The sequence below is a fragment of the Lactuca sativa genome, chromosome 1, assembly GCF_002870075.4.
Source record: "Lactuca sativa cultivar Salinas chromosome 1, Lsat_Salinas_v11, whole genome shotgun sequence".
NCBI lineage: Eukaryota > Viridiplantae > Streptophyta > Magnoliopsida > Asterales > Asteraceae > Lactuca > Lactuca sativa.
The window spans coordinates 125,702,345-125,730,246 of record NC_056623.2 but is presented as its reverse complement, the minus strand read 5'-3'; the positions used below and the strand labels follow the sequence as shown (position 1 = coordinate 125,730,246).

The 27,902-nt window shown below is 36.3% G+C and overlaps 2 protein-coding genes across 2 annotated transcripts; one reads left to right on the top strand and one right to left on the bottom strand.

The window, feature by feature from the left end:
- Positions 1–14,297: 14,297 nt before the first annotated feature.
- Positions 14,298–19,572, top strand: LOC111893568 (protein CHUP1, chloroplastic). The gene is made up of 7 exons (XM_023889655.3): positions 14,298–15,416; positions 15,495–16,355; positions 17,261–17,392; positions 17,509–17,690; positions 17,779–17,890; positions 18,999–19,142; positions 19,252–19,572. Exons 1-7 carry the CDS (start codon positions 14,634–14,636, stop codon positions 19,330–19,332), a joined length of 2,295 nt encoding a protein of 764 aa, XP_023745423.1. The 5' UTR covers positions 14,298–14,633; the 3' UTR covers positions 19,333–19,572.
- A 1,121-nt stretch (positions 19,573–20,693) lies between these two features.
- On the bottom strand, positions 20,694–23,206 carry LOC111893524 (putative receptor-like protein kinase At5g39000). Its single transcript, XM_023889603.3, has 3 exons — positions 22,036–23,206; positions 21,502–21,579; positions 20,694–21,403 (listed from the first exon to the last, which is right to left on the bottom strand). Exons 1-3 carry the CDS (start codon positions 22,966–22,968, stop codon positions 21,005–21,007), a joined length of 1,410 nt encoding a protein of 469 aa, XP_023745371.1. The 5' UTR covers positions 22,969–23,206; the 3' UTR covers positions 20,694–21,004.
- Positions 23,207–27,902: the final 4,696 nt, after the last annotated feature.

The window sequence follows — 27,902 nt, the reverse complement described above, 5'->3', positions numbered from 1 at the left end:
TAGGCAACCTCTCCTAGATCCTTCATAGTGAAACACTTTCCAAGACAGGACTTAACCTCCTGCAATGTTGGAATGCCGTTTCGTATGAGTAGTATATCATCAACATACAACACTAAAAAGCTAACTATACTCCCACTAGCTTTGACATATACACATGACTCATCCGCACTCCTAGAGAAACCAAAATTTTTGACTTTCTCATCGAAGCAAAGATTCCATCTAGGAGATGCTTGCTTCAATCCATAAATGGATTCTCAAGCTTGCACACTCTATTGGGGTATTTAGCATCCACAAAACCCTCTGGCTGACACATGTAAACATCCCCAGCTAGCTTCCCATTAGGGAAGGCGGTTTTGACATCCATCTGCCAGATTTCATAATCATTAAACGCAGTTATGGCTAACACAACCCTAATAGACTTGATCTTGGCTACTGGTGAGAAGGTCTCATCATAGTCAACCCTTAGGGTTTGAGTAAAGCCATTTGCAACCAGTCATTCCTTGAACGTGTACACCTTACCATCCATGTCCATCTTCTTTTTGAATATCCATTTGCACCCAATTGTCTTATGACCTAGTACATTGTCAACCAAGTTCCAAACTTGATTGTTATATTTGGACTGGATCTCGCTGTCCATTGCCTCTTTCCACTTGGCAGACTCAGGGTCCGCCATGGCTTCCTTGTACTTAGCAGGTTCATCAAAATTTATCGGTGTACTATCACTGATAAATGTATCACCTTCTATAGTTATATGGAAACCATACAACACAGGTGGAATGCTAACTCAACTGGAACGTCTAAGAGGTAATGACTGGTCAACTAGTTCAACAGGTTTTTCTTCCTCTGGTTGAGTGCTAGTTTAATAGGTTTTTCATCCAAATTATCCTCCCATTATCCCTTTGGCATATGAGTTCTCTTTCGCGAAAGACTCCCCTTTGTGCTACAAAGACCACATTCTCACTAGGTCTAAAGAACAAGTATCCAAAGGACTTATGTGGGTAGCCGATGAAAATACACCGCTCACTTCGAGGTTCAAGCTTGTCGTGAGTCTCTCGTCTAACGAAAACTTCACAACCCCAAACCTTGATATGTTCCGATGAGGGAACCTTCCATGTCCACATAATGTGAGGTGTTTTGGCAACCTTCTTCGTTGGAACTAGATTAAAGGATATGGGCGGCAGTCTCAAAGGCGTACCCCCAGAATGTGATTGGTAGTGTGAAGCTCGACTCATCATGGAACGAACCATATCCAACAAGGTTCAATTATGCCTCTCATCTACACCATTAATTTGTGGTGTCCTAGGAGTTGTTAATTGTGAAACAATTCTACATTCCTTAAGATAGTCGTGGAACTCGATACCAAGAAACTCATCACCTCTATCAGATCTGATCATCTTGATCTTCTTGCTCAATTGATTCTCCACTTCTTGCTTAAACTCTTTGAACTTTTCAAAGGTCTCTGACTTATGTTTGATTAAGTAGATATATCCATATCTGCTATAATCATTGGTAAAAGTCACATAGAAGCAATTTGCATCCTTTGTGGTGGATCTGAAGGGACCACACACATGTAACATCCCCCTATGGCAAGTATCACAATATTGTTCACTTTGGGCTCCCGGCGCGAAAACTTCCCGAGGGTCACCCATCCCTGAATTGCTCCCACCCGGGCACGCTTAACTGCAGAGTTCTTATGGGATCTGCTGCCCTCATGGCTTTAAAACACGTTGTAAAAAGGAAGGTATCAATACCCCCTTAAAAGGAAAATGTTTCTTTCTCCTTCCAAGACGATGTGGGATCAGGTGTACCCCACTTTCACCCCCCATTATAGGGTTCGACGTCCTCGTCGAACACATCGACCCGTGCCCTAGCTCTGATACCAACTTGTAACGTCCCAAAATTCTGGACCAAAAATTTCATTTTTAATATAACTAAAACATCATTGTAACTTTGTTCACACATTGAGAAGTATTTTAAATAAAACATTTATCAGAGTTCATTCCCAGAAATCACACATTGCGGAAAACATAGGTGTGTGTGATGTGATCGTCCCAAGCGCCTTTATCTGAAAATTGGATGTACCTGAAACCAAAAATAAAAAATGTAAGCACGAAGCTTAGTGAGTTCCCCAAATACCACATACCATACATATTAACATACTGCCTAGCATATCTGGGTGCTGACCTACCCCTTCGGTCTCTTTCAACCAGATACTGTCTAGCATATAAACATAAGTCACATACTTTCATACATAACCATGAGCCATACATATCATTCATATATCATAATCAAATAAGATGCTATGTGCCAATACATAGTCTTTCCATTATGCCATGGTCTGCCACGTGGTAGGAAGACCCGGGGGTTAGCCACGTGCTTGGCAAGAAAGACCATGTGGCGGCCTGTGGCATAATGGCAAGACTATGTATTGGCATATAACATCTTATTTGATTATGATATATGAATGACATGTATGGCTCATGGTTATGTATGACAGTATGTGACTTACGTGTTTATATGCTAGACAGTATCCGGTTGAAAGAGACGGAAGGGATAGGCCAGCACCCATATATGCTAGGAAGTATGTTGATATGTATGGTATGTGGTATTTGGGGAACCCATGAAGCTTCGTGCTTACGACTTTCAGCTTTTGTTTCAGGTACTAATGTTTTTAAACGAAGGAGCTTGAGGCGAATGCAGCGCATCAAACTATGTTTTCCGCACTATATGATCTTTGGGATTAAAACTCTGATTATTGTTTATTTAGAATGCTTTTCAATGTTTTGAGCAAGGTTACTAAGTGGTTTTTAATTAATCAAAAATGAAATTTTTGGTCTTAAATTTTGGGATGTTACAAGTTGGTATCAGAGCAACTTCTTCAGTGATAGACCACTTCCCTTGATATCCCAAACACCAAGACCAAAACCACCGAATCCTAACGATGGTAGATAACCACCTTGCGGACCCTGATCGCCGACCAACACATGATGCTCCTGAACTGATCTCGGCATAACCAAGATAACATTGAACACTTCAAACCAGAAAAAGAGAAATGACCTTCCACTAGCTATTAATAATTCTAGTATGCAATTAGCATATGACATTTTCAAAAATACAATCCGAATACAAGCAGGGAGATAACTCATACATACTGTTACCTGAGACCGAGGGAAGAACAACCATAATACATATAGAATCAAAAAGAGCAATTGATACATACCTGCAACATTGTTTGCTGTAATCTGGATCTCTCATGCATGTCACTGCAAAGTCTGAATCCTCTCTGTTGGGGCTCCTGCCCTACCCTCTCGTCTATCAGTAATCCTCAAAATGTCAAGAGCAAATGTTCTTATTGCCCCTCCCCTCATCGTCGGACAGTCGGCCTTCTTGTGGCCCACCTAATCGCAACGAGAACATAACGGGCTTGCCCCCTGCGGGCAGTCCCTGCTAACGTGACCATCCCTGCCACACTTGTAGCAGCCTGGACCCCTAGAACGACAAACTCCCTCGTGCAGTTTTCTGGACGTGTTGCACTGACTTCGACCCTACCGGTCTCCTAATCTTAGATCGGGATGTGTGTGTGTCATGCTTAAATGATGAGTTTCAGGAAATTAATATCGAAATTTTGTAAGTTTCAAGCGATTGATTTGCATTGAGCCAAAAGAGGGTTGCTTCCATGGTGGTATTGAATGGAAATCAAAGTGAGTTTGGGAAGTCGTCAGGGTAACAACTAGGGAGTTCGGACAGCGAGCTTCAGCATTCGAGGTGAGTCTCCTCATTGCATGTATGGGTATAAGGCACCAATGTCGGCCCATTTAGTTTATGTATGGTAGGAAGACCCGGGGGTTAGCCCTAGGTATTATGTATGAAAGACCAGGAGGCGGCTCCTGGCATATAATATGTTATTATGTATATTAGGTAGACCCGGGGGTTAGCCCTAGGCAATATGTATGAAAGACCAGGAGCTGGCTTCTGGCACACTATATGCTAATTAGCTAAGTAGAGTATTATGTATGCTAGTTGTCTTTGTGTTTGCTTTGCATGGAAGACCCGGAGGTGGCTCCTGGCACTTGTCTGTAAGACCCAGGGGTGGCCCCCGACTTGGCAAGGAAGACCACGTGGCGGCCCATGGCATAATGGCAAGACTATGTATTGGCACATAACATCTTATTTGATTATGATATATGAATGATATGTATGTCTCATGGTTATGTATGACAGTATATGACTTATGTGTTTATATGCTAGACAATATCCGGTTGAAAGAGACGGTAGGGATAGGCCAGCACCTAGATATGCTAAGAAGTATGTTGATATGTATGGTATGTGGTATTTGGGGAACTCACTAAGCTTCGTGCTTACGACTTTCAACTTTTGTTTCAGGTACTAATGTTTTTAAAGGAAGGAGCTTGAGGGGAATGCAGCGCATCACACCATGTTTTCCGCACTATATGATCTTTGGGATTAAAACTCTGATTATTGTTTATTTAGAATGCTTTTCAATGTTTGGAGCAAGGTTATTAAGTGGTTTTTAATTAATCAAAAATGAAATTTTTGGTCTTGAATTTTGGGTTGTTACAAGTTGGTATCAGAGCAACTTCTTCAGTGATAGACCACTTCCCTTGATATCCCAAACACCAAGATTGAAACCACCGAATCCTGACGATGGTAGATAACCACCTTGCGGACCCTGATCGCAGACCATCACATGATGCTCCTGAACTAATCTCGGCCATAACCGAGATAACATTAAACACTTCGAACCAGAAAAAGAGAAATGACCTTACACTAGCTATTAATAATTTTGGTATGCAATTAGCATATGACATTTTCAAAAATACAATCTGAATACAAGCAGGGAGATAACTCATACATACTCTTACCTGAGATCGAGGCAAGAACAACCATAATACATATAGAATCGAAAAGAGCAATTGATACATACCTGCAACATTGCTTGCTGTAAGACCCATGGGTGGCCCCCGGCTTGGCAAGGAAGACCACATGGCGGACCGCGGCATAATGGCAAGACTATGTATGGGCACATAGCATCTTATTTGATTATGATATATGAATGATATGTATGGCTCATGGTTATGTATGACAATATGTGACTTATGTGTTTATATGCTAGACAGTATCCGGTTGAAAGAGACGGAAGGGATACACCAGCACCCAGATATGTTAGGAAGTATGTTGATATGTATGGTATGTGGTATCTGGGGAACTCACTAATCTTCGTGCTTACGGCTTTCAGCTTTTGTTTCAGGTACTAATGTTTTTAAAGGAAGGAGCTCGAGGCGAATGCAGCGCATCACACTATGTTTTCCGCAATGTGTGATTTCTAGGAAGGAACTTTGATAAATGTTTTATTTAAAATAATTCTCAATGTGTGAACAAAGTTACAATGATGTTTTAGTTATATTAAAAATGAAATTTTTGGTCCTGAATTTTGGGATGTTACAACACATCTATGTGTATGAGATCCAAGAATCCCTCACCTCTTTCACAAGTACCAGTGAAAGGTGATTTAGTCATCTTTCCAAGCAAACAAGACTCGCATGTGTCATCTGACCTTAGATCAAATGACTCCAACACTCCATCCTTTTGGAGTTGGGAAATGCGCTTCTTGTTGACATGTCCAAGACGAAAATTCCACAAGCATGCCTTGTCTAAACCATTAGACGAATCAATATGCAACACATTATTTCCTAAGTTGTCTACAACCATCACAATTTCATATACACCATCACTAGGCAATGCTTCAAAATAAAAAATACCATTATAATAAGCATTTATAGAACCACTTTCATTATTAAATGCATATCTAAAACCTTGTCTGTACAAACCATGAAAAGAAATAATATTACTCATCATTTTTGACAAATAGCAACGATTATTCAAATCTAAACACAATCCACTACTAAGCTCTAAAGAATAAACGTTGATCTTGGTAATAGGTGACGATCTCCTACTTCCCATTATCAAGATCATCTTCCAAACTCTACATTCCTACTTTCTTTTAGTCCCTGCAAGTCAGAGCAAATGTGAAAACCATATCCTGTATCAAGGACCCAAGAATTTGAATACGATGAATTTTTAGACATAATTGTATAAATACCTGTCGAGGTGGGATTTATCTTCCCATCCTTGATATCTCGCAAGTATTTCAAGCAACTTCTCTTCCAATGTCCCTTTTCATGACAGTAGAAGCACGTTGCTTCTTTTGGATTTGAGGAAGGTGGGGGCAGAACCGGTTTTTCCTTTGGATCCACTTGAAGAAGATCCATCATGAGACTTTCACTTCCAATTCTTTGAGGGAGATTTCCTCTTTTTCCCCTTCCCATGTCCAATAGCCAGGACTGGGGAAGCAGTAGGAGTGGATTCAACACTTTTTATTTTCAATCCACTTTCAGCAGTTGTTAACAAACCTTGACGTTTGCTCAAGGTGACTTCCTCTTTACTCAGATGATAAGTCACTTTGAACTGATCATAGTAGGGAGGCAAAGAGTGCAAGACTATGTCTATAGCCAGCTCTTCATCAAAGTTGACATTCAACTTGAGCAAACGATCCACATACCTCTGCATCCTTTGCAGGTGGGTCTTGATGGACTTTCCATCCTTCATCTTGGTTGTTGTGAATGAGGTGACTATGTCATACCTATCTTGACGTTCTCTTTGATGGTACTTCTCCAACAGTTTGTCATAGAACTGCTGCAGCTCAGGAGTCATAGTGGTCACCATAATACACGACACTTTGGTCGCGTCCTTTTTGTGAGCCCTATACTCAACTTTTTGTTCAGGAGAGGCTTTGGATTCATCTATCTCGACCAACTCTTTGTCAAGAACGTATTCCTTTTCTTCGTATCGCAGGGTCATTCTGATGTTTTTGATCCAATCATTGAAGTTGAATCCATCGAACATGACCCTAGCACAAATATTCAAGAGAGAAAAGGAGCTCGAGGAGTTGTTGTTGGAGGAGTTTGAGCTAGAAGCGTTGTTTGGTCCAGGCATCTAAAAATGAAGAACAAGTTTTGATTAGATAGGAAATCCTTAATATAACACCCAAATGAAATATCAAGGCTATGACCCAACATAATAATTCCTAATTCAGAAAAGGGATGTTGTAATCCAATTGTAAATTATTTGAAGGTAGGTAAATGACGATTTACCAATTTCACCATGAAAACGAATTAGGTTTTTGAATTGAAATTCCTAAATCTTTTGAGATTCATTGAACTATTCAATGGCATGTTTAATCTTAACTATGCCCTTCAAGTTTGTGATTGGGATATCGAGGATCACAAACAAGGTGTGAATAACCATGCAAATTAGCGTGGTAGTCTCACTGTCATTTACCACCTAATCAATGTGCCGGTTAACCACAAACGCTCCATTGATCAATAGTAATTTACGAGTTACCCATTACCACGCATGTTAGTCCAAGTTAGTGTGTCGGTTAACCACACACGCTCCACTAATGACTTGATAAAGTGCAAGGTGCAATTTCATGGATTAGCATCAAATTCACATTTTCCTTAAGTAACTAAGATTGGGAATTTATAAAAAAAATTTAGTTACTTTATATTTTTCATTATACTTATTAATGAGGATTTAATGTCCTATCCTACCCGTTCGGCTAATGACCCTCCACCAGTCACGGAAGCGGTGGGTGAGACTGGACACCCATTCAATCGCCATTTTATAGACAAGTTCCTTATACCCCCCTTATAGAACAGCTTCAAGAATGAGGCCTACTAATGGTAAGATCGACTTTTCTTATGCATATATAATATTAAACTTTTAATTATATATATATATATATATATATATATATATATATATATATATATATATATATATATATAGTATAATGGTGTATTTTAAACATTTCAAAATACTAAGGTTTTTAATCTAATTTAAAATTTTGAAAATTAATATCTTTTAATTCAAAATTTTAAATATTAAAAACCTTGATTTAATAATTATCCAAAATTAAACAATTAATTTAAATTATTAAATCAGATAAAGATTATCCATTAAATTAAATAATTAATTTAACCTAATCCCTTTATCCCCTAGATTTCGAAATTTTAGGAAGGGATATTACAAAATCATCAATTATCCATTTAAAAAATTAAAAGATAATACCTACCCAAAACCCTAGATTTTCGACACCTAATCTTGGGAGGAAGGTATTTTCGAAAATTCTAGGGTTAGCCAACCCTAAAAACTGAAAATATGGAGGCCAGTGGAAAGGGTTCAAAAGACCATAATCAAATTTCGAAACTAGGGTTTAGAAACCATAATTTTGAAAAATCCAATCCCTAGGGTTTAATTGCCATAAAACCTAATTTGTCAAGTTCAATCTATTGTATCAAATCTAATTGAAAACAAAACCATTAGCTCTGATACCACTGATGGGTTTTATACAATCAATCCTATGTGTGCATGCAACCCTAGATCGGATCTATGTTTTCTCTATTAGACATACAAATATTGAACACAAAATAGAAAACCCTAATATGCATCTAATATTTTGAAATCTAAATAAGAAAGATTAGAACACATACCTTTGTTGCTATATAGTAATAACAACCAATTCTTGAAGATCCTTGCTTTTGAGAACAAGTACCACATGCGTAGTACCTCTAATGGCTCACAAACATAATAGGGAAAGATGATGAATATGAGAGAGAGGAGAGAGGAGTCACTTGCTCAGAAAATTTGGCCCTTCTAGGGTTTCAATGAGGTGCTTGAATTCAAGAGCGAAAGGGCTTTATTTATAGTTGAGGCTAGCTGGGGTTTTAAGGTGGAAACCCTAATTCCTTAGTTTAGGGCCTAAACAAGTCCATGGACCCCTTCCTTAGGGCTTGGATGAAAATATCTAGAACCTTCTAGGGATTGTCGGTCCTCCCTAATAAGTGTGATCCAATGGCCCAAAACCACAACTATCAAATAATTACAAAACAAACCCTACACTTTTAATCGGTTCCTTTAATCCTAAAATTAATTCCAAATTAATATATGATTAAATACTAACTAATAATATGATTTCTAATTAATATATTATTCTTATAATATATTAATAAATCATTTTTATGCACTAATTTATTATTCTAAATAATAAACTCAGCCTCACTCTCAAATAGTCATCCTGTCTAGTTGCTAGTGTGAAGGCAACCCAAAAGGACCATGCTACTATCAAATCAAGTACATACCAATTATAGTTATTGGCTTAGACACCTAATCCAACAAAAATAGCTGAAATAGGAGGGAGGTAAGAAGAACAAACCAAACAAAATCACATGTTGTTTGATGGTAAAACCCTCAAGTCAGTCAAAATCGAAGACTTCCATACAGGGGTAGAGGCAGACAACATGGATGATACCAACCATACTGACAGGAAGACATATAAAGCATATACTCCCAAAAGTTCGTATAAATAAAGTAATACTGACCAAAGTTGGAATTACCTTTGGGACCCGAACAAGTACTGTGACTTCCATAAAAAGTTGGTTCATGTAACGGAAGATTGTGTGTAACGTCCTGAAAATTATAGGGTAAAAAAAATTCATTTTTAGCATATATTCAAACATTCAATATCCTTTATTCAAACATTTAGAAGTATTTCAAACTAAAACAGTTATCAAAGTTCTTTCCCAAAATCACGAATTGCGGAAAACACCGGTGTAAGTGTTGCGATCAAGTCGGGCCCTTCCCTTTCGAACCAGAAGTACTTGAAACCATAAACCACAAATTGTAAGCACAAAGATTAGTGAGTTCCGAAAATACCACATACCATACATATCATACAAGTCATACATATCAAACATACAATAGGAGGTGCTATGTGCCAACTATAGTCTTGCCATTATGCCACGAGACGTATCATGGTCTTTCTTGCCAAGCAAGAGCCTAAACCCCTGGGTCTTATAGACAAGTTCCAGGAGCCACCTCATGATCTTCCATGCAAGAATCAAAAAGACAACTAGCATACAATCTACAACTACTTAACCAATTGAAACTAAAAATTCTCCAATTAGAAATTGGGATGTTTTAACGTGTTTTTAAATGGGGTTGGACACTCATGAGATCATAATAAAGGTCTCAATTTAATTAACTTAACCCAAAAGTTAACGGAAAAATTGGAATACAAATGGGTTTTATTAATGGAAACGGGTTATTGTGACGGAAATTTTTTTGGATTGTCACAGTTGTGGAACTCGATACTAAGATACTCTGCGCCTCTATCTGATCAGAACATCTTTATCTTCCTTCCCAATTGATTCTCGACTTTCTGCTTAAACTCTTTGAACTTTTCAAAGGTTTCTGACTTGTGCTTGATTAAGTAGATATAGCAATATCTGTTATAATCATCAGTAAAATTCATGCAGAATCGATTAGCATCCCTTGTGGATGATCTGAAGGGTCCACACACATCTGTGTGTATGAGATCCAACAATCCTTCACCTCTTTCACAAGACCCAGTGAAATGTGATATTGTTATCTTACCCAATAGGCAAGATTCGCATGTATCATCTGACCTTACGTCAAATGATTCCAACATTCCATCCTTTTGGAGTTGGGCAATGCGTTTCTCGTTAACATGTCCAAGATGACAATGCCACAAGCACACTATGTCTATACCATTAGATGAATTAATTTGAAAAAGATTATTACCTAAATTGTCTACACATATCACAGTTTCGTACACACCATGACAAGGTAAATCTTGAAAAGGAAAACACCATTTTTATAAGAAGAAATAGAACCATTCTCATCATTAAAAGAATATCTAAACCTTGTTTAAACAATACCTGAAAAGATGTTTCGTGTCATTTCTGACGAGTCACAATAATTTATTAAATCTAATCCTAACCTATTACTAAGCACTAAGCCATAAACTCCAATTTTGGTGACAAGTAAAGATCGCCTATTCCCCATGATCAAGTTCATCCTTCCATTTTCTACATACTCACTTCTTCTTAGTCCTTGAAAATTAGAACAAATGTGAAATCCACATCCCATATCAAGGACCCAAGAACGAGAATATGATGAGTTGTTAGATATGATAGTGTATATACTTGCTAAAGTTGGATTTACTTTGCTATTCTTAATATCTTGTAGATACTTTGGTCAGCTTCTTTTCCGATTCCCTTTATCATTGCAATAAAAGCAAGTGGCCTCTTTAGGATCAGAGATATGGGGAGCATCAGAACTGGATTTTCCTTTGGATCCACTGCTTGATGACCCAACTTGAGACTCTCCCTTCCAGTTTTATTTTGGAGGAACTTTCCTCTTTTTACCTTTCTCTTGCTCAATGGCCAGAACTGAAGTAGAAGCAAGAGTGGAGACAATACTTTTTCCCTTCATTCCCGCTTCAGTTGTTCGTAGGAGGTTTTGCAATTGAGGCAAAGTTTTCTCTTTGTTTTCCAAATGATAAGTCAAGATGAACTGATCATAACAACTAGACAATGAGTGCAAGACTATACAATAGCGAATTCCACATCAAAGTTCACATTGAGCTTAACTAAACGATCCATGTATCGTTGCATCCTCAGCACGCGACTACTAATTGATTCTCTATCTTTCATCTTGCTAGTAATAAGGGACTTTACCACCTTGTACTTCTCTTGACGAGCTCGTTGATGGTACTTTTCCATCAAGTCCTTGTTCATCTCGTATGGCCAATAATCCTTATAAAACCTTTACAACTCAGGAGTCATTGTGGCTATCATGATGCAAACAACTTTTGTCGCATCATTATAGTGTTTCTTGTATTTAGATAGTTCTTCAGTAGTGGCTTGTTCTTCATCCATTTCAATGAGTTACTTTTTGAGGACGCATTCCTTGTCCTCAAAATCAAGAGTCATCTTTATGTTGCACATCCAATCATTGTAGTTGGTGCCATTTAGTGTCACCCTTGAGCAGATGTTAAGTAACGAGAAGTTGTTGTTGTTGTTGGAGGAGGAACCAAAAGCATCAGTTGGAGTAGACATCTATAAAAGAAGGATAATTATTAGTTAAATAAGAATAATCCTCAATATAACACCTAAAAGGAAATATAAAGGCTAAGATCCAACTAAATAATTCACAACTTAGAAAAGGGATATCGTAGTCTAATTGTAAATTATGTAAATGTAGGTAAATGATGATTTACCAATTTCACCATAAGAAACGAAATTTTGAATGAATTAAGGTTAATGAAATTCCTAGATCTTTTGAGATTCATTGAAACTATTCAATGACATGTTTAATCTCAATTATGCTCTTCCATTTGTGACTGGGATACCGGGGATCACAAACAAGATGTGAAATTATGAAATAGCATTTCCGAAAGCATCTCATCATCATAAACAGTTAGAATATGGGATAATGAATTAAAAGTGTAATATACTTTTCAATTTGTACATAATTGGTCATTGAGTTTTTTTGTTCACATTTACCCATTCAACTTGTTTAACTGTACATATTTAGTCCTTATGGCTGACTACTTTAGTTAAGCCGAAAAAATGACTTAAAAAGGTAATATATTTCTCATTTTGTACACATTTAGTCCTCAATATTTTTTTTTCACATTTAGTCCTTAATATTTTTTTGTTGCAAAATAAGTCCTTATTATTTTTGTACACATTCAACACTTATGACCAATTTTTTTTAGTTTTTCTCACGACAAATTATACGGGACTATCATTAATAAAGTGTTTCAGGCTATTCATGCTTATGGCCACCGCGACATCGAATGATTGGTTGCTAAGTTCTTGAGGTTTGACTTAGGTCTTGTGTTCTGAATGTCGTAACTTATCCATAAGATCACATATTTTAACGATCTTTATATCCACACATTCGTATTTGAGTCTACTACAATTTTTGTTTAGATTATTTCCGTTAAAAATGATATATTCTTAATTATGATTTAAAAAAACGTTCATACATACATTCATAAAAAACACATGAATATAAAGATCGTAAGTAAAAATGTATTACTTTTTAATGAAAGTAGTCTAAATGAAAGTTGTAGTAGACTCAAATATGAATGCACTGATATAAAGATCGTTAAAATATACAATCATTTGAAAAAGTTTTGACATTCAAAACACAAAACCTAAGTCAAACCACAAAAATTAAACAACCAAGCAGCTGAGGCAGTGGTGGCCATAAGCATGAACATCCCTAAACACCTTGTTAATGATTGTCCTGCGTATGTTGTGGGAAAACCTAAAAAACCGGTCATAAGTACTGAATGTGTACAAAAACAAAAAAAGACTTATTTTGTAACAAAGAAAAATATATTAAGGACTAAATGTACAATAGGACTAAATCTATACAAAATAAGAAATATATTACCATTTTAAGTTATTTTTTCGGCTTATCTGAAGTAGCCGGTTATAAGGACTAAATGTGTACAGTTAAACATGTTGAAAAGGTAATATGAAAAATAAAAACTTAGTAACTAAATATTTACAAATCAAAAACTATATTATCCTTTTAAATCATTATCCCTTACAATGATACATTGTTCTAAATTTTAAACACTCTATATGTCTAGAAAAAATTTAAAATTGTTAGAAACAACTATTAGGAAAAAAAGATTCTTTCAAATTAAACAAACATGGTCATTCTAGTGAATCCTAGTGAATCCTCTCCTAATAAATAAATTATTTTTTACCACTTGTCATATTCTCATTCAATTTACTAAATGTCATTTTGTGATTATTTTAAATTAATTTTTTTCACATGTTATTTTTTGAGTTTTCCTATTTTATTAAATTATACATAATATTTTAATGTAATAATTACAATAAATGTAGCAATAAATGGATATTAATTTCATTAATAAACTTACTTTTTAATTTCAAAATTCCCAAAATTAAAATTCATTAATTTTTTTCTTTATTTAAATTACTTTTTTTTAATTTAAAAAATAAAAAACATTTATATTAAAATAATTTATTATAAAATTCAAAATTGTTAAATATTTTGATATTTATATTTAACTTTTTTTTTAATTAACTTATATAATAAATGAGCTACTCTTACAAAATAAACATTATTTAATAAACAATTTTTAATAACTACATCCAATAGATAATTCAATATAAAAACACTTCAAAATGGAATCAATTTAAGTTTTGAATCCTACAACTTTTAACCTTACATGACAAAAGAGGAACAAATTTTAACCAACAACTTCTTTAATATCTTGTCTTTATTATGAAAAAAAATACAAAAATATCGCCATTTGTCAAGACACCCCCTCGTCCTTTTTGAATTGTATATCATGTCCTTTTCAAGAATGAGTCCTCAACAGTGTCAGCAATGGCAGTAGAACACTCCACCCCTGCTCACCCAAAATCAGATTAGGGCCCACACCCTAGAATTTGATCGTTGCATTCAAAAAAGGTATTGCGTCTTCCAACCCCTCTACACATTCGAAATTCAAATATTCAAATGCACAAAGCAGAAACATCGTCAGACAACTCGCCCCTTTTCTCGCCGTCTCCGCTCCCCCCAAACACTTCCCAATGCAATTCGCCGATTTGTTCTTAATCTTCTGAGTTCTGAAATCTGAATCAATCCATCTCTAGAAGTTTCGGTGTTTGGTAAATCGATCACTCGATTTTTTTCAGATGGGGGAGACGAAGTTATCATCGGATAGCAGATTGAAGCCATCATCGAGGTTCGCTGATGAGAATCAACCACCATCGAAGTGTAAAAACAACAACCCATCATCGAATTTGAAACCCAGATCGATATGGGGTTCTAACATTGTGAAAGGTTTTTCAGCTGATAAGAAAACCAGGTCGCAACAAGTCACGAAGAAATCGCAACAACAGCCACTCACCATCGTTTCCACGACGAACTCCAAAAACCCTTTTGCTTCTAACCGAGCAAAACGGTCTCTGATCGGAGATTTGTCGTGTTCTGTTACAGCCACACAAGTTCATCCACAAGGGATTCATCACAACTGTGACCAGAACCAAAGCCAGCGGCTGTATAAATCTTCGTCTTCTTCAGGGTCTCGAGATCTGTTCGCTGAGCTTGATCAGCTCAGAAGCTTGCTCCAAGCATCTAAAGACAGAGAAGCTAAGTTGCAAGCTGAGTTGTCTGATTTCAAGCGGAAAAACCTCAAGGCTTTGGAGCTAGAAAGGGTGGTTGAATCAAAGACGAGTGAAATCGATTCTCTTAAAAGCAAAATCGATTTGCTCGAATCAGAAAACACTAGTCTCTCTGAACAGTTGAATTCTCATCAGTTACAAGAAAATCTAGCGAAGGGAGTCGTGAACAATGTCGAGGTAGATGTTCTTAAATTAAGACGACTAAATGCTGAGCTTCATCTTCAAAAGAGAAACCTCTGTTGCAGGATTTCATCAATGGAGTCTCAGTTAGCTTCCCTAGCAAAAGATTCCGAGGTGCGTAACTTCTTACATCATTAAATTTCTAACAATCTAATTTTTGGTTTGACTTGGTTATTTCTTAACGATTGACAGAATGAATTTATCCAAAAGATCAAATCCGAAGCATCCATATTACGACAAACAAACGAAGATTTATGCAAACAAGTTGAAGATCTACAGGTAAGTCGATTAAACGAAGTCGAGGAGCTTGTTTATCTTAGATGGGTCAATTCCTGTCTCAAAAACGAGCTTCAAAATTCGACTTTTTTGACTTCTGATATATCATCAAGCCCAGCTTCTGTCGAATGGCTTAATCCTTCTGTATCAAGTGATGAAACTTCCGAACATGGTAGCACTCAAAAGATATTAAATTCGATTAAAAAGTGGAAAAAATGGCCTGTTTTAGATGAAGAATCACAAGTCTCCGAACCCATGAATTACAAACTCAACCTCGGATGGTTAGAAGGAAGAAGACACTCAATCAGTGGCGCAAATTGTTGTCAAGAAGAACTGGTTGTGAATAAAAGAAGACAATCAGATGGTTTTATCATATCTTCAATGGAAATGGAGGAAGTAGATTCAAGTGTTATTCAAGTGAGAGAAGCTACAAAGCTGAAAACATTAATGGATGTTGAAAAAAGAGCTCTTAGGGTTCCTAATCCTCCTCCTAGACCTTCTACCTTCACTGAAAAGGAACATAAAGAGGTAAAGTGTCAAATCCCACCACCACCACCACCGCCACCTCCACCACCACCTCCGAAGTTCACAGGGCGGAGTAACGGTGGTGGGGTTGTTCAAAGGGCTCCACAAGTGGTTGAGTTTTATCATTCGCTTATGAAAAGAGATTCCAGAAAAGATTCTTTAAACGATGGGATTTGTGATGCTTCTGAGGTTAATAATGTTAGAAATAGTATGATTGGTGAAATTGAAAATCGGTCTTCTCATTTACTTGCTGTAAGTTCCTTTTCATCTATAATTTATCATCTCTAGATTTACATTTTGCACAAATGATTCTCTGATTGGATTGGAATAACCCTTTTGTATAAATGTTTGGGTTAATTTCATAAAAACCTCAACTTTATTTTTTTTTGCCTGAAAAAGATTCTTTGATTGGATTAGAATAAACCCTTTTGTATAAATGTTTGAGTTAATTTCATAAAAACCTTATATTTTGTGTTAGTTTCAGCATTATTTTTTGCCTGAAAAAGAATATATATATATATATATATATATATATATATATATATATATATATATATATATATATATCCCGAAAAACCCTCAACTTTGTCTTCTTTTTGTTTTCAGAAAAAAATAGGTCAACTTTCTATCTATTTCTAAATAAACCCTCAATTTTTTTAGTTTTTTTCAAAAAAAGCCCTCAACTTTGTCTTTGCTTTTGAAAAATCCCTCAACATTCTTACTGATTCCAAATAAACCCTCAGACTTTTTAGTTTTTTCAAAAAAACCCTCAACTTTGTCTTTGCTTCCGAAAAAATCCCTCAACATTCTTACCGATTCCAAATAAACCCTCAACTTTTTGGTTTTTCTGGTTTTTCTCAAAAAAATCCTCAACTTTGTCTTTGCTTCTGAAAAAATCCGTCAACATTCTTATTGATTTCAAATAAACCCTCAACCTTTTTAGTTTTTCTCGAAAAAACCCTCACATCTTACAATTTCTTTGAAAAAAATAACTAAAAGGGTCAGATCGAAAAAATGAAAAAAATAAAAGGTCTTTAATTTGAAGTTTAATCAAGAAAAAGCAAAAAAAGTTTAAGGTCTTTTATGAGATTAACCCTAAATGTTTCTTTGATTGATGTGTGTACTTCATAACATAATGTTTTTTTTTTAATGTTTAGATAAAGGAAGATGTTGAGACACAAGGAGAATTTGTGAACTCATTAATAAGAGAAGTCAATGATGCTGTTTATCCAGATATAGAAGATGTGGTGGCTTTTGTGAAGTGGCTTGATGATGAACTTTGCTTTCTTGTAAGTCTATTGGCTCTTAGATCTTGTAATCACTAAAAAAAAGAACAAAATTCTATAAATTTCTTGAAATTTTTGCCTTCTTTAACCGATGATTGATTGTTTATGATTGTTAAAAGGTGGATGAGAGGGCTGTTTTGAAACACTTTGATTGGCCAGAAAAGAAAGCAGACACATTAAGAGAAGCAGCATTTGCGTATCGAGATCTAAAGAAATTGGAACATGAAATTTCAAATTATAAAGACAATTTCCACATACCATGTGACATGGCATTGAAAAAAATGGTGTCTTTATCTGAAAAGTAAGACATATTCACCATTTTTTAATAAGCTCATTTTGTTACAAATCTTTATCTTTGAAATTAAAATTATTTGGTGTATATTTTGTAGAATGGAGCGTATTGTGTATAATCTTCTTCGAACAAGAGATGTATTGATGCGTAATTGCAAAGAGTTTCATATTCCCACAGATTGGATGCTTGATACAGGAATATTAAATAAGGTTTGCTCTCTTTTTACTTTTTTTTTTCCAATATATTTAGTGTACTTAATTTTTTACAAATAATAGCAACATATGTACATTTTTTATTGGTAAGATCAATATGTGGCTCATAATAGCAACATACTAACAACTTTTGTTTATAATGACAATATATAACAAATAAGTATGTTGTTATTTTTGGCTACATCATGCTAATATGGTAAAAATATATAAGTATATTGCTATCTAGGGTAAACAAAGGATTAATCTCGTCAAAGACCGTATATCTTGTTTTTTTTTTTTTTTTTTTTTTTTTTTTTCGGATTAAACGTCCATTTTATTTTTTTCCTGAAAAAGACCTTGCACTTTTTCACTTTTTCCAATCTGGCCCTTCTAGTTTTTTTCCCAAAAAACTTGTAAAATGTGAGGGTTTTTTCGAGAAAAACTAAAAAAAGTTGAGTGTTTATTTGGAAATAGTTTGAAGGTGGAAGGTTTTTTTCAGAAAAAAACAAAAAAATACAAGGTCTTTTTCAAAAAAATAGAATAACATCCAGATTAGAGTAAATTACACGAATGGTCCATATGGTTTGGGGTAATTTGCGTGCTTGGTCCCTAACTTATTTTTTTAACAAGGTAGGTCCCTACTATTTGTTTTTGTTACGTGCTTGGTCCCTGTCTTACCTAAAAACACTATTACTTAAATAGGGAAAAATGGTGACAGGTACCAAGTGCATAACAAAAACAAGGGCAAAATAGTCTTTTTAGGTAAGACAGGGACCAAGTGCGTAACAAAAACAAACAGTAAGGACCTTCAGAGTTAAAAAATAAGTTAGGAACCAAACGTGCAAATTATCATAGGGACCATTCGTGTAATTTACTCTAAAGATTAAGTTTAATTCGGAAGAAACACAAAATATAATGTCTATTATGATATTAACCCTAAAAAAATATAGGTTTGATGCTATTATGGGTAAAAATAAAGCACATTGCCTATACCGGTGGTCTGTTTGTTGCATAGAACATAACAGGACAGGACAGGTTGTACTGTGTTTGACATGTATTAGATTGCTATTGAGATTGATGTCAGTGAGACAAATTTTTTAATTTTTGGTCTTCATTTTCGTGGCAGATTAAGTTGGGATCGGTTAAGTTGGCGAAGCAGTACATGAGAAGAGTTGCTACAGAGCTTCAAATCAAGGGAACATCAGATAAAGATTCTTCAATGGATTATATGTTGCTTCAAGGAGTCAGATTTGCTTTTCGTATCCATCAGGTTTCTCATATATATATTTTTTACATATATATTACAACAACGAAAATTATATGAATTTCACATGATATGAAATATTATTTGAATATCATTCTTGTCTACTTTTTTGTAGTTTGCTGGTGGATTTGATGTGGATACAATGCATGCATTTGAGGAGCTTCGTAATGTGGCTCTGGTTTTAAACAAAAAGTAAAATGAAAAGAGGATTTTTTGAGGGAGGGAATATGGATTTTTGTATAGAGTATGATTTAAGATGGTAGTTTTGGTATGAAGAAAAAATGAGGTGCAATCATTATCTTATATTTTTCTAAGTAACTACAAAATTATATATGTGTTAGGGGTTCAAGATTAGTTTGACCCTTACTTTTGATATTTTGTGTTTGCATTGCTTAAAAATTAAAACATATATATAATATATCTTCTTTATCGGATACATCTTTAGATCGGATTAGAATATTGCATATGTTTATATTGTGTGTTAATATAAGGTATTAGATGATACGTTTTGAATTAAAGATTGATATATGATAGAATTATATATTTTCAGTGTGTAACCACATGCACTTCAAATAACCACGTCTCACGAATCTCAGCTTTTGAACTTGTGTAAATACTTTTTCCTAACATAAAGTACCAATGATAAAACATTCGCAAGTATATGCTTAGCTAGAAATTTTTATGGTGATTTTTATAAGGCCTTACATTTTGATTTTTGTACGACCTAATTTTTTTTTTCTTCAAAAAAAAAAAAACCAACATTAAATATATTTTTTGATTTGTACATATTTCGTTATTGAGTTTTTTTTTTGTCCACATTTAACCATTTAATGTTTTTTTTTGTCCACATTTAGTCGTTAATGTTTTTGTACACATTTAGTCAACAAAAATGCAATTAATCACAAATGCTTATGGAAATCGACATTAAAATAGAAAGAAAGGAAGAAATGAGGAAGGAAACACGAACCTGGGAGAAGGAAATCGACAGCAGCAACAACGTCGGTGGCCGGAGAGGGGAAGTTTCCGGTGGCTGGCGGTATCTCTTCAACTATGGGCTGTTAGAATAGTTCGAGGAAGGGAGAATCGTCAGAGCAAATGATCGAGAAAATGGAACAAAATGAGAGCAAATCGAAGCAGAAAGAGGAAGTGCTTGGGAGTAATCTGCGTTGATCTTTAGCGGCGACACCCAATAGCAGCGGCAAATGAATTAATACCGGCGACACTAATCTTTAGTGACGACCTACGAAGAGGGAAAATAAGGCGCATTTTTTTAACCTTTAGCGGCAACAATTTAGGTCTGTAGCGGCGACATTTTGTCGCCAGTATTGGTTTTGTGCGTTCCATGAGTTTCTCATCCATTGGATTAGAAAAACGATCTCACGGTTGGCATTCAACAGAACATGAAAATGCAGATTTAGGTAGGTAAACATTACCGGTGACACCGATAACGGCAACAGAACCTTTAGTGACAACTTTTCGATTTGTCGTCGCTATTGGTGGCACCGGTATTTCTTGTAGTGAATGGAAAAAAAAAATACTATGAAAATGGAACTCTTGTATTAGGTTACATAGGAGAAGAGAAAGATGAAGAATCAATAAAACTTGACATCCAAATGGATATATTAAATATCCTTATAGAGTTTCCAAATGATACCCTAAAACCCTTATAATCAGGAAACATTTGTCTTTAAATAATTAAATATTATTAGGTGTTGTAATCAAATAATAACTCCTTAAACAGGTGTTATTTACGGGAACCTACCTATAAAAATAAAATAGGCATGCAATTCGACTACCAAGGTTCTCATTATGAACTTTGGCAAGCTGAGCATCTTCATCATATATCGTCAATTTTTTTTTTTTTTTTTTTAGCTTTTCTTCAGAATTTCAATGACTATATCCTTGTCTTTGTCTTTGTAAGATCCAGCAGTTGTTTCGGGTGGAGGAGTTGGACTGGATTCACCAATCACAATGCCTTTAAGTACATTTTTTGTTGGAGGTGCTTGTTGAGGAGGTGGTACTTTTGGAATGACATACTGAATAGGAGTTGGGTTAGTACCTGTTTGAATTCGAGTAAATGGTTTTGTTGGCCTCTTAATCTTTGGAACTTTGATCAATGGTTGGTTTTTGAGATCATCTTTAATCTTTTTCCTTCTAACTTGGTTCAAAGCTTGAATTTTTTCAGCATCTACTCTTATTATCTTGGAAGATTCATTGATAGGAATATGATCATTAGAACCAGAACTATCATCTAGATTGATCTTATCCTGATGAAAAAATGAACCATAAATTCACATTTCAGAAAAAAGCATGTTGACGTAATCCATATAGATAAACATGGTGGTATATATATACAATTACGTACCATCTCCTTCTGTACATATTCTTTGTTGACAGGAATCATGTGATCCTGTTGCCCAAGGTTGTTCTGTACATCCGGAATCTAACATAAGACAAGAAACATTAGCAATAAGCACATTAAATAATGTACTAATTAAATCAATACATTTCTAATTTCCCAAATAATCACTTGAAAATTACATCATAAGTCATAACATTTTTTGTTAGAAAAGGATGGCAACAGGTTAATTAATTACTTTTTTTAGTAAATTATATCATAACATCCAGATATCAAGCTAAATACGTAATACCACGTGACATGATATTAAAAGAAGGTAGTTTGGATCTGAGACTTTAAACATCTTGTAAACGATGATAAATGCATTGGACCAACATTTTTCCTATCATCTCTTAATTGGCGTCAAATGATTTGCTTAAAAAGAAAACAATACTCACCACATACAAGAATACTACAATTTTTTTATAGTCGATGACATTTTTAATTATTCTTGAATATAAAACTAGATTTCCTTGAAAATAATTATGTGAAAAGACTTACTTGGATATACGACAACGCTTCCTCAAGCCTAGCAATGACTGTGTCCATTGTAGGGCGTTCCATTAGATTGAAACTGATGCACTGATATGAGATTTCTTTAAACGTTTCGAAAGAACGGCTATCAATTTCATCCTTTATATAGGGATCAATCAACTTGTCGAGGCTGGTGTGATAGTATCGCCTGACAAAATTTATGAGAGATTGCGGCTTATCATCTCCAATGTTTCGTCTACTATAAACCAGCATCCCACTCAGCATTTCAAAAAGCACCACACCAAATGAGTAAACGTCCGATTCTTTATGGAGGATGCCGCTTTCATGGTAAGTGGGATCCAAATAAAACTGGGTACCTGCAACCTTTGTATAGATTTGGGTTTCTGGCTGATTTCTGAGACCCAATTTTGACAAACCAAAATCACAAATTTTTGCAACCAAATTCTCATCTAACAATATATTTGCACTCTTAATGTCTCTGTGGATCACTCTGTTGTGCTCTCCAAGACCCGAGTGAAGGTAACCGAGTCCTCTTGCCGCTCCTATGGAAATCTGTAATCGTTGTATCCATGTTATGCAACGCCTCTTATTTGGATCTTCAAGGTGATGATCGAGGCTTCCATTAGTAGCATACTCATAAATGATAATCATCTCTTTGCCTTCATCACAGTAACCAAAAAAACGGATGATATTTTTATGTTGGAATCTGGAGATCATCTCAAGCTCATTGCGGAACTCATGCTCTCCTTGGTAGCTATCTTGATCTAGGCGTTTGATAGCAGTTATGCAGTTTTGCCCTTGTGTGGAGAGTTGTCCTTGGTAGACCTTGCCGAATCCACCTCCTCCAATACATCTATGCGGACTGAAGTCATCGGTGGCATGCTTGATCTCTTCCAGTGGAATTAGATACTTTTTGAGGTCTAACCCTGAAGATGACATGGTCTTTTGATATCAGCCGACGATGTATGGAAAAGATAGGGTAATGGACGGAGGAACAGAGCAGGGGCTGGATTTGTTGTGTGATGGACTGATGGTGATAGCTGGTGGTGATGACGGTGGTTGTTATAGTCGGACTGCTGGAGGATACAAAGATAATGTAATAATCTGATTCAAGGTTCTGATTACAATCTGTATGTAGGCTCTTAAGGGATATCACATACTAAAGGTAATCCTAGTATTATATATAGTCTTACCGGTAGGATCACACTATTGCTGTAATGGAGTTTGCTTAGAGGAGCTTACCTAGTACGCACGTGGCTTATTAATTAGAAACTCGAATTCCTTAGAAAGTAGGTGGTGTTTGTTTCTTTTGCCATGTCTAGCTGAGTAAATACGTTTAAGAAAAAAAGAATATTGTTGTTTATACAACAAAGGGCCATAGAATGTCTTTTTAAAATCTTTTTACAAAATACAAATTAAAAAATTAGCTCAAGGACGCTAATCCTAATGTGGTATTTTTTTTCCTACCACCGCCGTCACCGCCAACGCCACCACCACCTCCTCCACTACCACCACCACCACCACCACCGCTACTCACTGCCACTCCCAACTCCGTCACCACCACCACCCACAGCCACTCCAACGTACGCCACCACCCACCACCTTTGGCACCAACGCTACCTCCGCCACCCACCCCCACTTCTACCTCCGCCACCTACCGCCACTCCTACCTTGGCCATCACCCCTCCACCGACTGCAATACCAACCCTACACGAAATCAGTAAAATAGTGGCCACGACATTAGCCGCGATTTGCAACTTTAGCGGTGACATGTAACTTTCGCGTTACATGTCGCTACTAAAGGTGTGCGTCGCCGCTAATAGCCTCACAACTAAAGGTAAAAAACTGCGACCTGCGTCACATGAATTGGTTCTGTGTGCATTGATATGGGCCTAATCAAACGACTAGGAATGAATATCACTTAAACTATTAGCGGCGATGTCAATGGTGACGACAATCGTCGCCGCTAATGCTAAAAAAAACGGTATAATTTCTCTCTAGATGGTGTCGCTACTAAAACCCTAGTGTCCTAGCTAAAACCCTTGCATCGCTGCTAATAGTCTTCGCCGCTAAAGGTGTGTGTAGATATACCCTTCCTTTATCCACAGTTTCTATATTCTGTCGATTTTATCCATTTGTTTTTCTCTCCTGATTTTCGACAATCAAATCGATCGAAACCCATGCACTCTCTATCACCGGCAACAGAAGGTGTAACACCGGCGATACAACACAACTACCAGATTTTTTGCCAAGACAATGCTTCTCCTCCTTTTTTGATTTCTTTTCCCTCCAATGACTATCTATTGAGTTGATTGCTTGATTTTGTGTATTAAGCTTTGTTGACCTCTAAGCTCGGGTTGTCATCACCACAACCACAACTTTTGGATTTTCTGTCACCACAACACCACCACCATTTTGATTTCGTTCCACCACATGTTCTATTCTACTTCACGAAGTAATTTAATCTAGTCCTTCATATTGTATGCATTATGTATGTATGTGTGTATGATGTATGTATACGGAATACAATGTGTAAATGCATGTAATGTATGTATATATGTATGTATAAATGTATATGTTTACATTGAAAACATAAAAAATTGTATGTTATAATGAAATAGTACAATGCTATAATGGAAAAATGAAGAAAAGCAGGATTCTATAATGTATATGAAAAATGTGTAGGATATATGTTTAGGTGTATTTGTATGTACATGTATGTATATATATTGATTGGAACATCACTTAACTTTTAAGGGCTTATTTGGTAACTATAAAGCTATAATGAAAAAAATGAAAAAAAGTAAGATCTTATAGTGTATATGCAATATGTGTAGGATGTATGTTTAAGTGCATTTCTATGTATATTTATGTATGTATTGATTAGGACATCACTTAACTTTTAAGGGCTTATTTGGAAAGTACAATGTTATATTGGAAAAAAATGGAAAAAATTAGGATGCTATAACGAATATAAAATATGTGTAGGATGTATATCTAAGTGCATTTGTATGTATATGTACTTATGTATTGATTGGAACATCATTTAACTTTTATGGGCTTTTTTGGAATGTATAATGCTATAAAGGAAAAAATGAAAAAAAAAGTAGGATACCATAATGAGAAAATATGATTATATATATATATATATATATATATATATATATATATATATATATATATATATATATATACTTGGGAGCTAAGGGGAAATGTCGTCGAAATTTTATTAAACAGGCAATCATGTAATACACATTTACGTATGAGATAAGGTATTCAAAAAGTGGGTTTTGAAGCCTACCCCTACGAACAGTATATCAATATTTGATTATTTGTTCTCGTGTCGGGGATATTTTTAGAATCATCTACTATATGAATACTTTATCTGATTTTTGTTTCCTGTAGAGTAAACTGTAACATCCCGAGTTCAGAGTGCAAAGTTCAGGGTTCAAAGTGAAAATGTGAATGGTCAACTCGGCGAGTCCATGGGTAGACTTGGCGAGTAGGGTCGCGATTCTGGTCACATGTCTAGTGTCCAACTCGGCGAGTCGGTGGCTAGACTCGACGAATTGGTGCTGTGTGGAGAAAACCCTAATCCCAGGGATTAGGCCCTATATAAAGAACATAATACCCTCTCCTCAGCCTCTTTGCTCTCCCTTGAAGTCCAGAAACCCTAATATTTGTTGTGAGAGAATTAGAGAACATTTGGATCTTGAAGAGGTGTTTGTTGAAGAGATCTTTGAAGATTAAGAGGCTTGGAGCAAGGGGCTTTTCAAGGTTTTGACTTATTCTTCTGTTGGAGCCTTCTTTTGAGGTAATGATTCGTTGCTTGAGCTGTTATCCATCTAGATCTATCATTTGTGGGATTTTTGGGTGTATATCTAGTGCTATGTTGAGTTTGGAGGTTAGATCTGAGGTTGCTACCTCAGATCTAGAGTAGTGATGATCCAAAAGAGCATAAAGTCCCTGTTCAAGAGCTGTTGATGAAGTCTTTTAGCCCCAAACCTTAGCCCAAGAGTGTATTATGCTTAGATCTCCTTGGATTCACGTAAAGTTTGCCACTTTACGTGATGGATGGCTTGTATAAGAGTAGATCTATGGATTGGAGACCCTGCATGGCTTGGAAAGCCTCTGTATGGGTTAAGAGCTAGTGGTACTCGGCGAGTCACATGGGTGCACTCGGCGAGTTGCATGAAGATAGGCAGAAACTTGGCGAGTTGGAAGAACAACTCGGCGAGTTGGTTGAAGATAGCCTTGGACTCGACGAGTCTGTTCTTGGACTCGGCGAGTTTGATCGTGAGGTCCTAACCTTTTCCAGGCTAAGCTGAGAATTGGTGAGTCAAAGGATGACTCAGTGAGTTGAGTATGGTTTGACTCAGAGTTGTGGGACTCGACGAGTCTTGGGACGACTCGACGAGTTGAGTCGTGTTATGGGAGTTTCAGAGCCTAGGGACTCGACGAGTCAGCGGGTTGACTCGGCGAGTAGAGTCAGTCAGGAGGGTTGGCTTTGACCAATAGATGACCAGTTGACTTCCAGGGGTATTTTGGTTGTTAATGGTTTTTATTTGGTTTCGGTGATTCAGTGGTGGAGTTCGTGACGGTGTTCGGAGCAGCATGATCTTGTTTTGTTAGTCAGCAGTAGCAGGTGAGTCTTCTCACTATACGTTACCTTGAGTGGTAGTTATGTGTGACCGGAGGGTCTTATGTGCTTACATTAAGTATTATGTTATAAGACCGGACCGGAGGGTCCAACGATATAGACCGGACCGGAGGGTCCAACGATACAGACAGGACCGGAGTGTCCAATGATACGGAACTGGAGGGTTCTGTTGAGACACACCTACCGGAGGGTGATATTGTAGCCTTGAGTGGCGTATGTGTTGAATGTGGTATTTTGGGGAACTCACTAAGCTTCGTGCTTACCGTGTTATGTGTTTCAGGTTCTTCAGATTCGTGGGAAGGCGGCGGCTCGATTGTACACACACACACAAGAGCAAAGAGTGATGAATACAGATCCTGGAATTTCATAATGTTCTGAAAACCTTGTTGATGATTTTTAAACAAAAAAAAATGTTTATATGGAATAATGTGCATTTTTATGAAATAAAAATGAGTAAAATAAATTTAAAATTTTTCGGTGTTACAAGTTGGTATCAGAGCCTTGGTTTGAGGGATTCGGGTGCACCTTCGGGTATGTCCGGACTCAAACTGAGGATTGAGAAAAAGGTTTTCAAAAGAAATGGGTTTTCTAAAAATGAGTAAGAGAATTTATAAGAGAAAGAGACAACGAGCAGTGTGTACAATCAGCCAGCACCCGAACGGTGATTTCCCAAAAATACCCTTACATTGTGTGTTACGAGTAATATGTGAAATGTTATATATGCTAGAGAGTAGGCTAGGTATTTCATATTTTAGCGCTAGAGTGGCCTGATTTGTGATGCCTTAGCCTAGGAGTTACTGTTATTTGTAAATTGCTTTTGTGTATGTGCGGATTATGAGTATCCTGCAGGAATCCTATTTAGAGAAGGATTTGAGCAGAGGAGTAATCTAGGAGAGATACTTAGATGAGCATTTGAGGAGCCTTCTGAGAAGGTAGTCGGATACCCGCGAGGGGTGGAGTTGCTTGAGCTTGGTGACGTCTTTTACGAGTGTAGCAAGCGGAGTTGTAACCTAGAGTGGTGATACGTGTTGATAATGGACTACTCGATGCTCGAATGCTGCTTGATTCGTGCTTTGTGGAATTCTCGGTGATGGGAGTCGGCTACTAAGTAAATATGACGATATTCAGGAGGTAGACGGCTGGCATCACTAGGAGTTCTTCAGCAGCTGATGGCAGGAAGGTGTGGGAACCTAGGAAGAGCCTGGGAAGTGAT

Coding starts and splice junctions, on each gene's coding strand:
- LOC111893524 (XM_023889603.3), bottom strand. CDS start 22,968: ATGTCATCTTCAGGGTTAGACCTCAAAAAGTATCTAATTCCACTGGAA. Junction 21,580..22,035: donor AAGCGTTGTCGTATATCCAA/GTAAGTCTTTTC, acceptor GTCTTATGTTAG/ATTCCGGATGTACAGAACAA. Junction 21,404..21,501: donor AATATGTACAGAAGGAGATG/GTACGTAATTGT, acceptor TTTTTTCATCAG/GATAAGATCAATCTAGATGA.
- LOC111893568 (XM_023889655.3), top strand. CDS start 14,634: ATGGGGGAGACGAAGTTATCATCGGATAGCAGATTGAAGCCATCATCG. Junction 15,417..15,494: donor CCCTAGCAAAAGATTCCGAG/GTGCGTAACTTC, acceptor AACGATTGACAG/AATGAATTTATCCAAAAGAT. Junction 17,891..18,998: donor ATACAGGAATATTAAATAAG/GTTTGCTCTCTT, acceptor TTTTCGTGGCAG/ATTAAGTTGGGATCGGTTAA.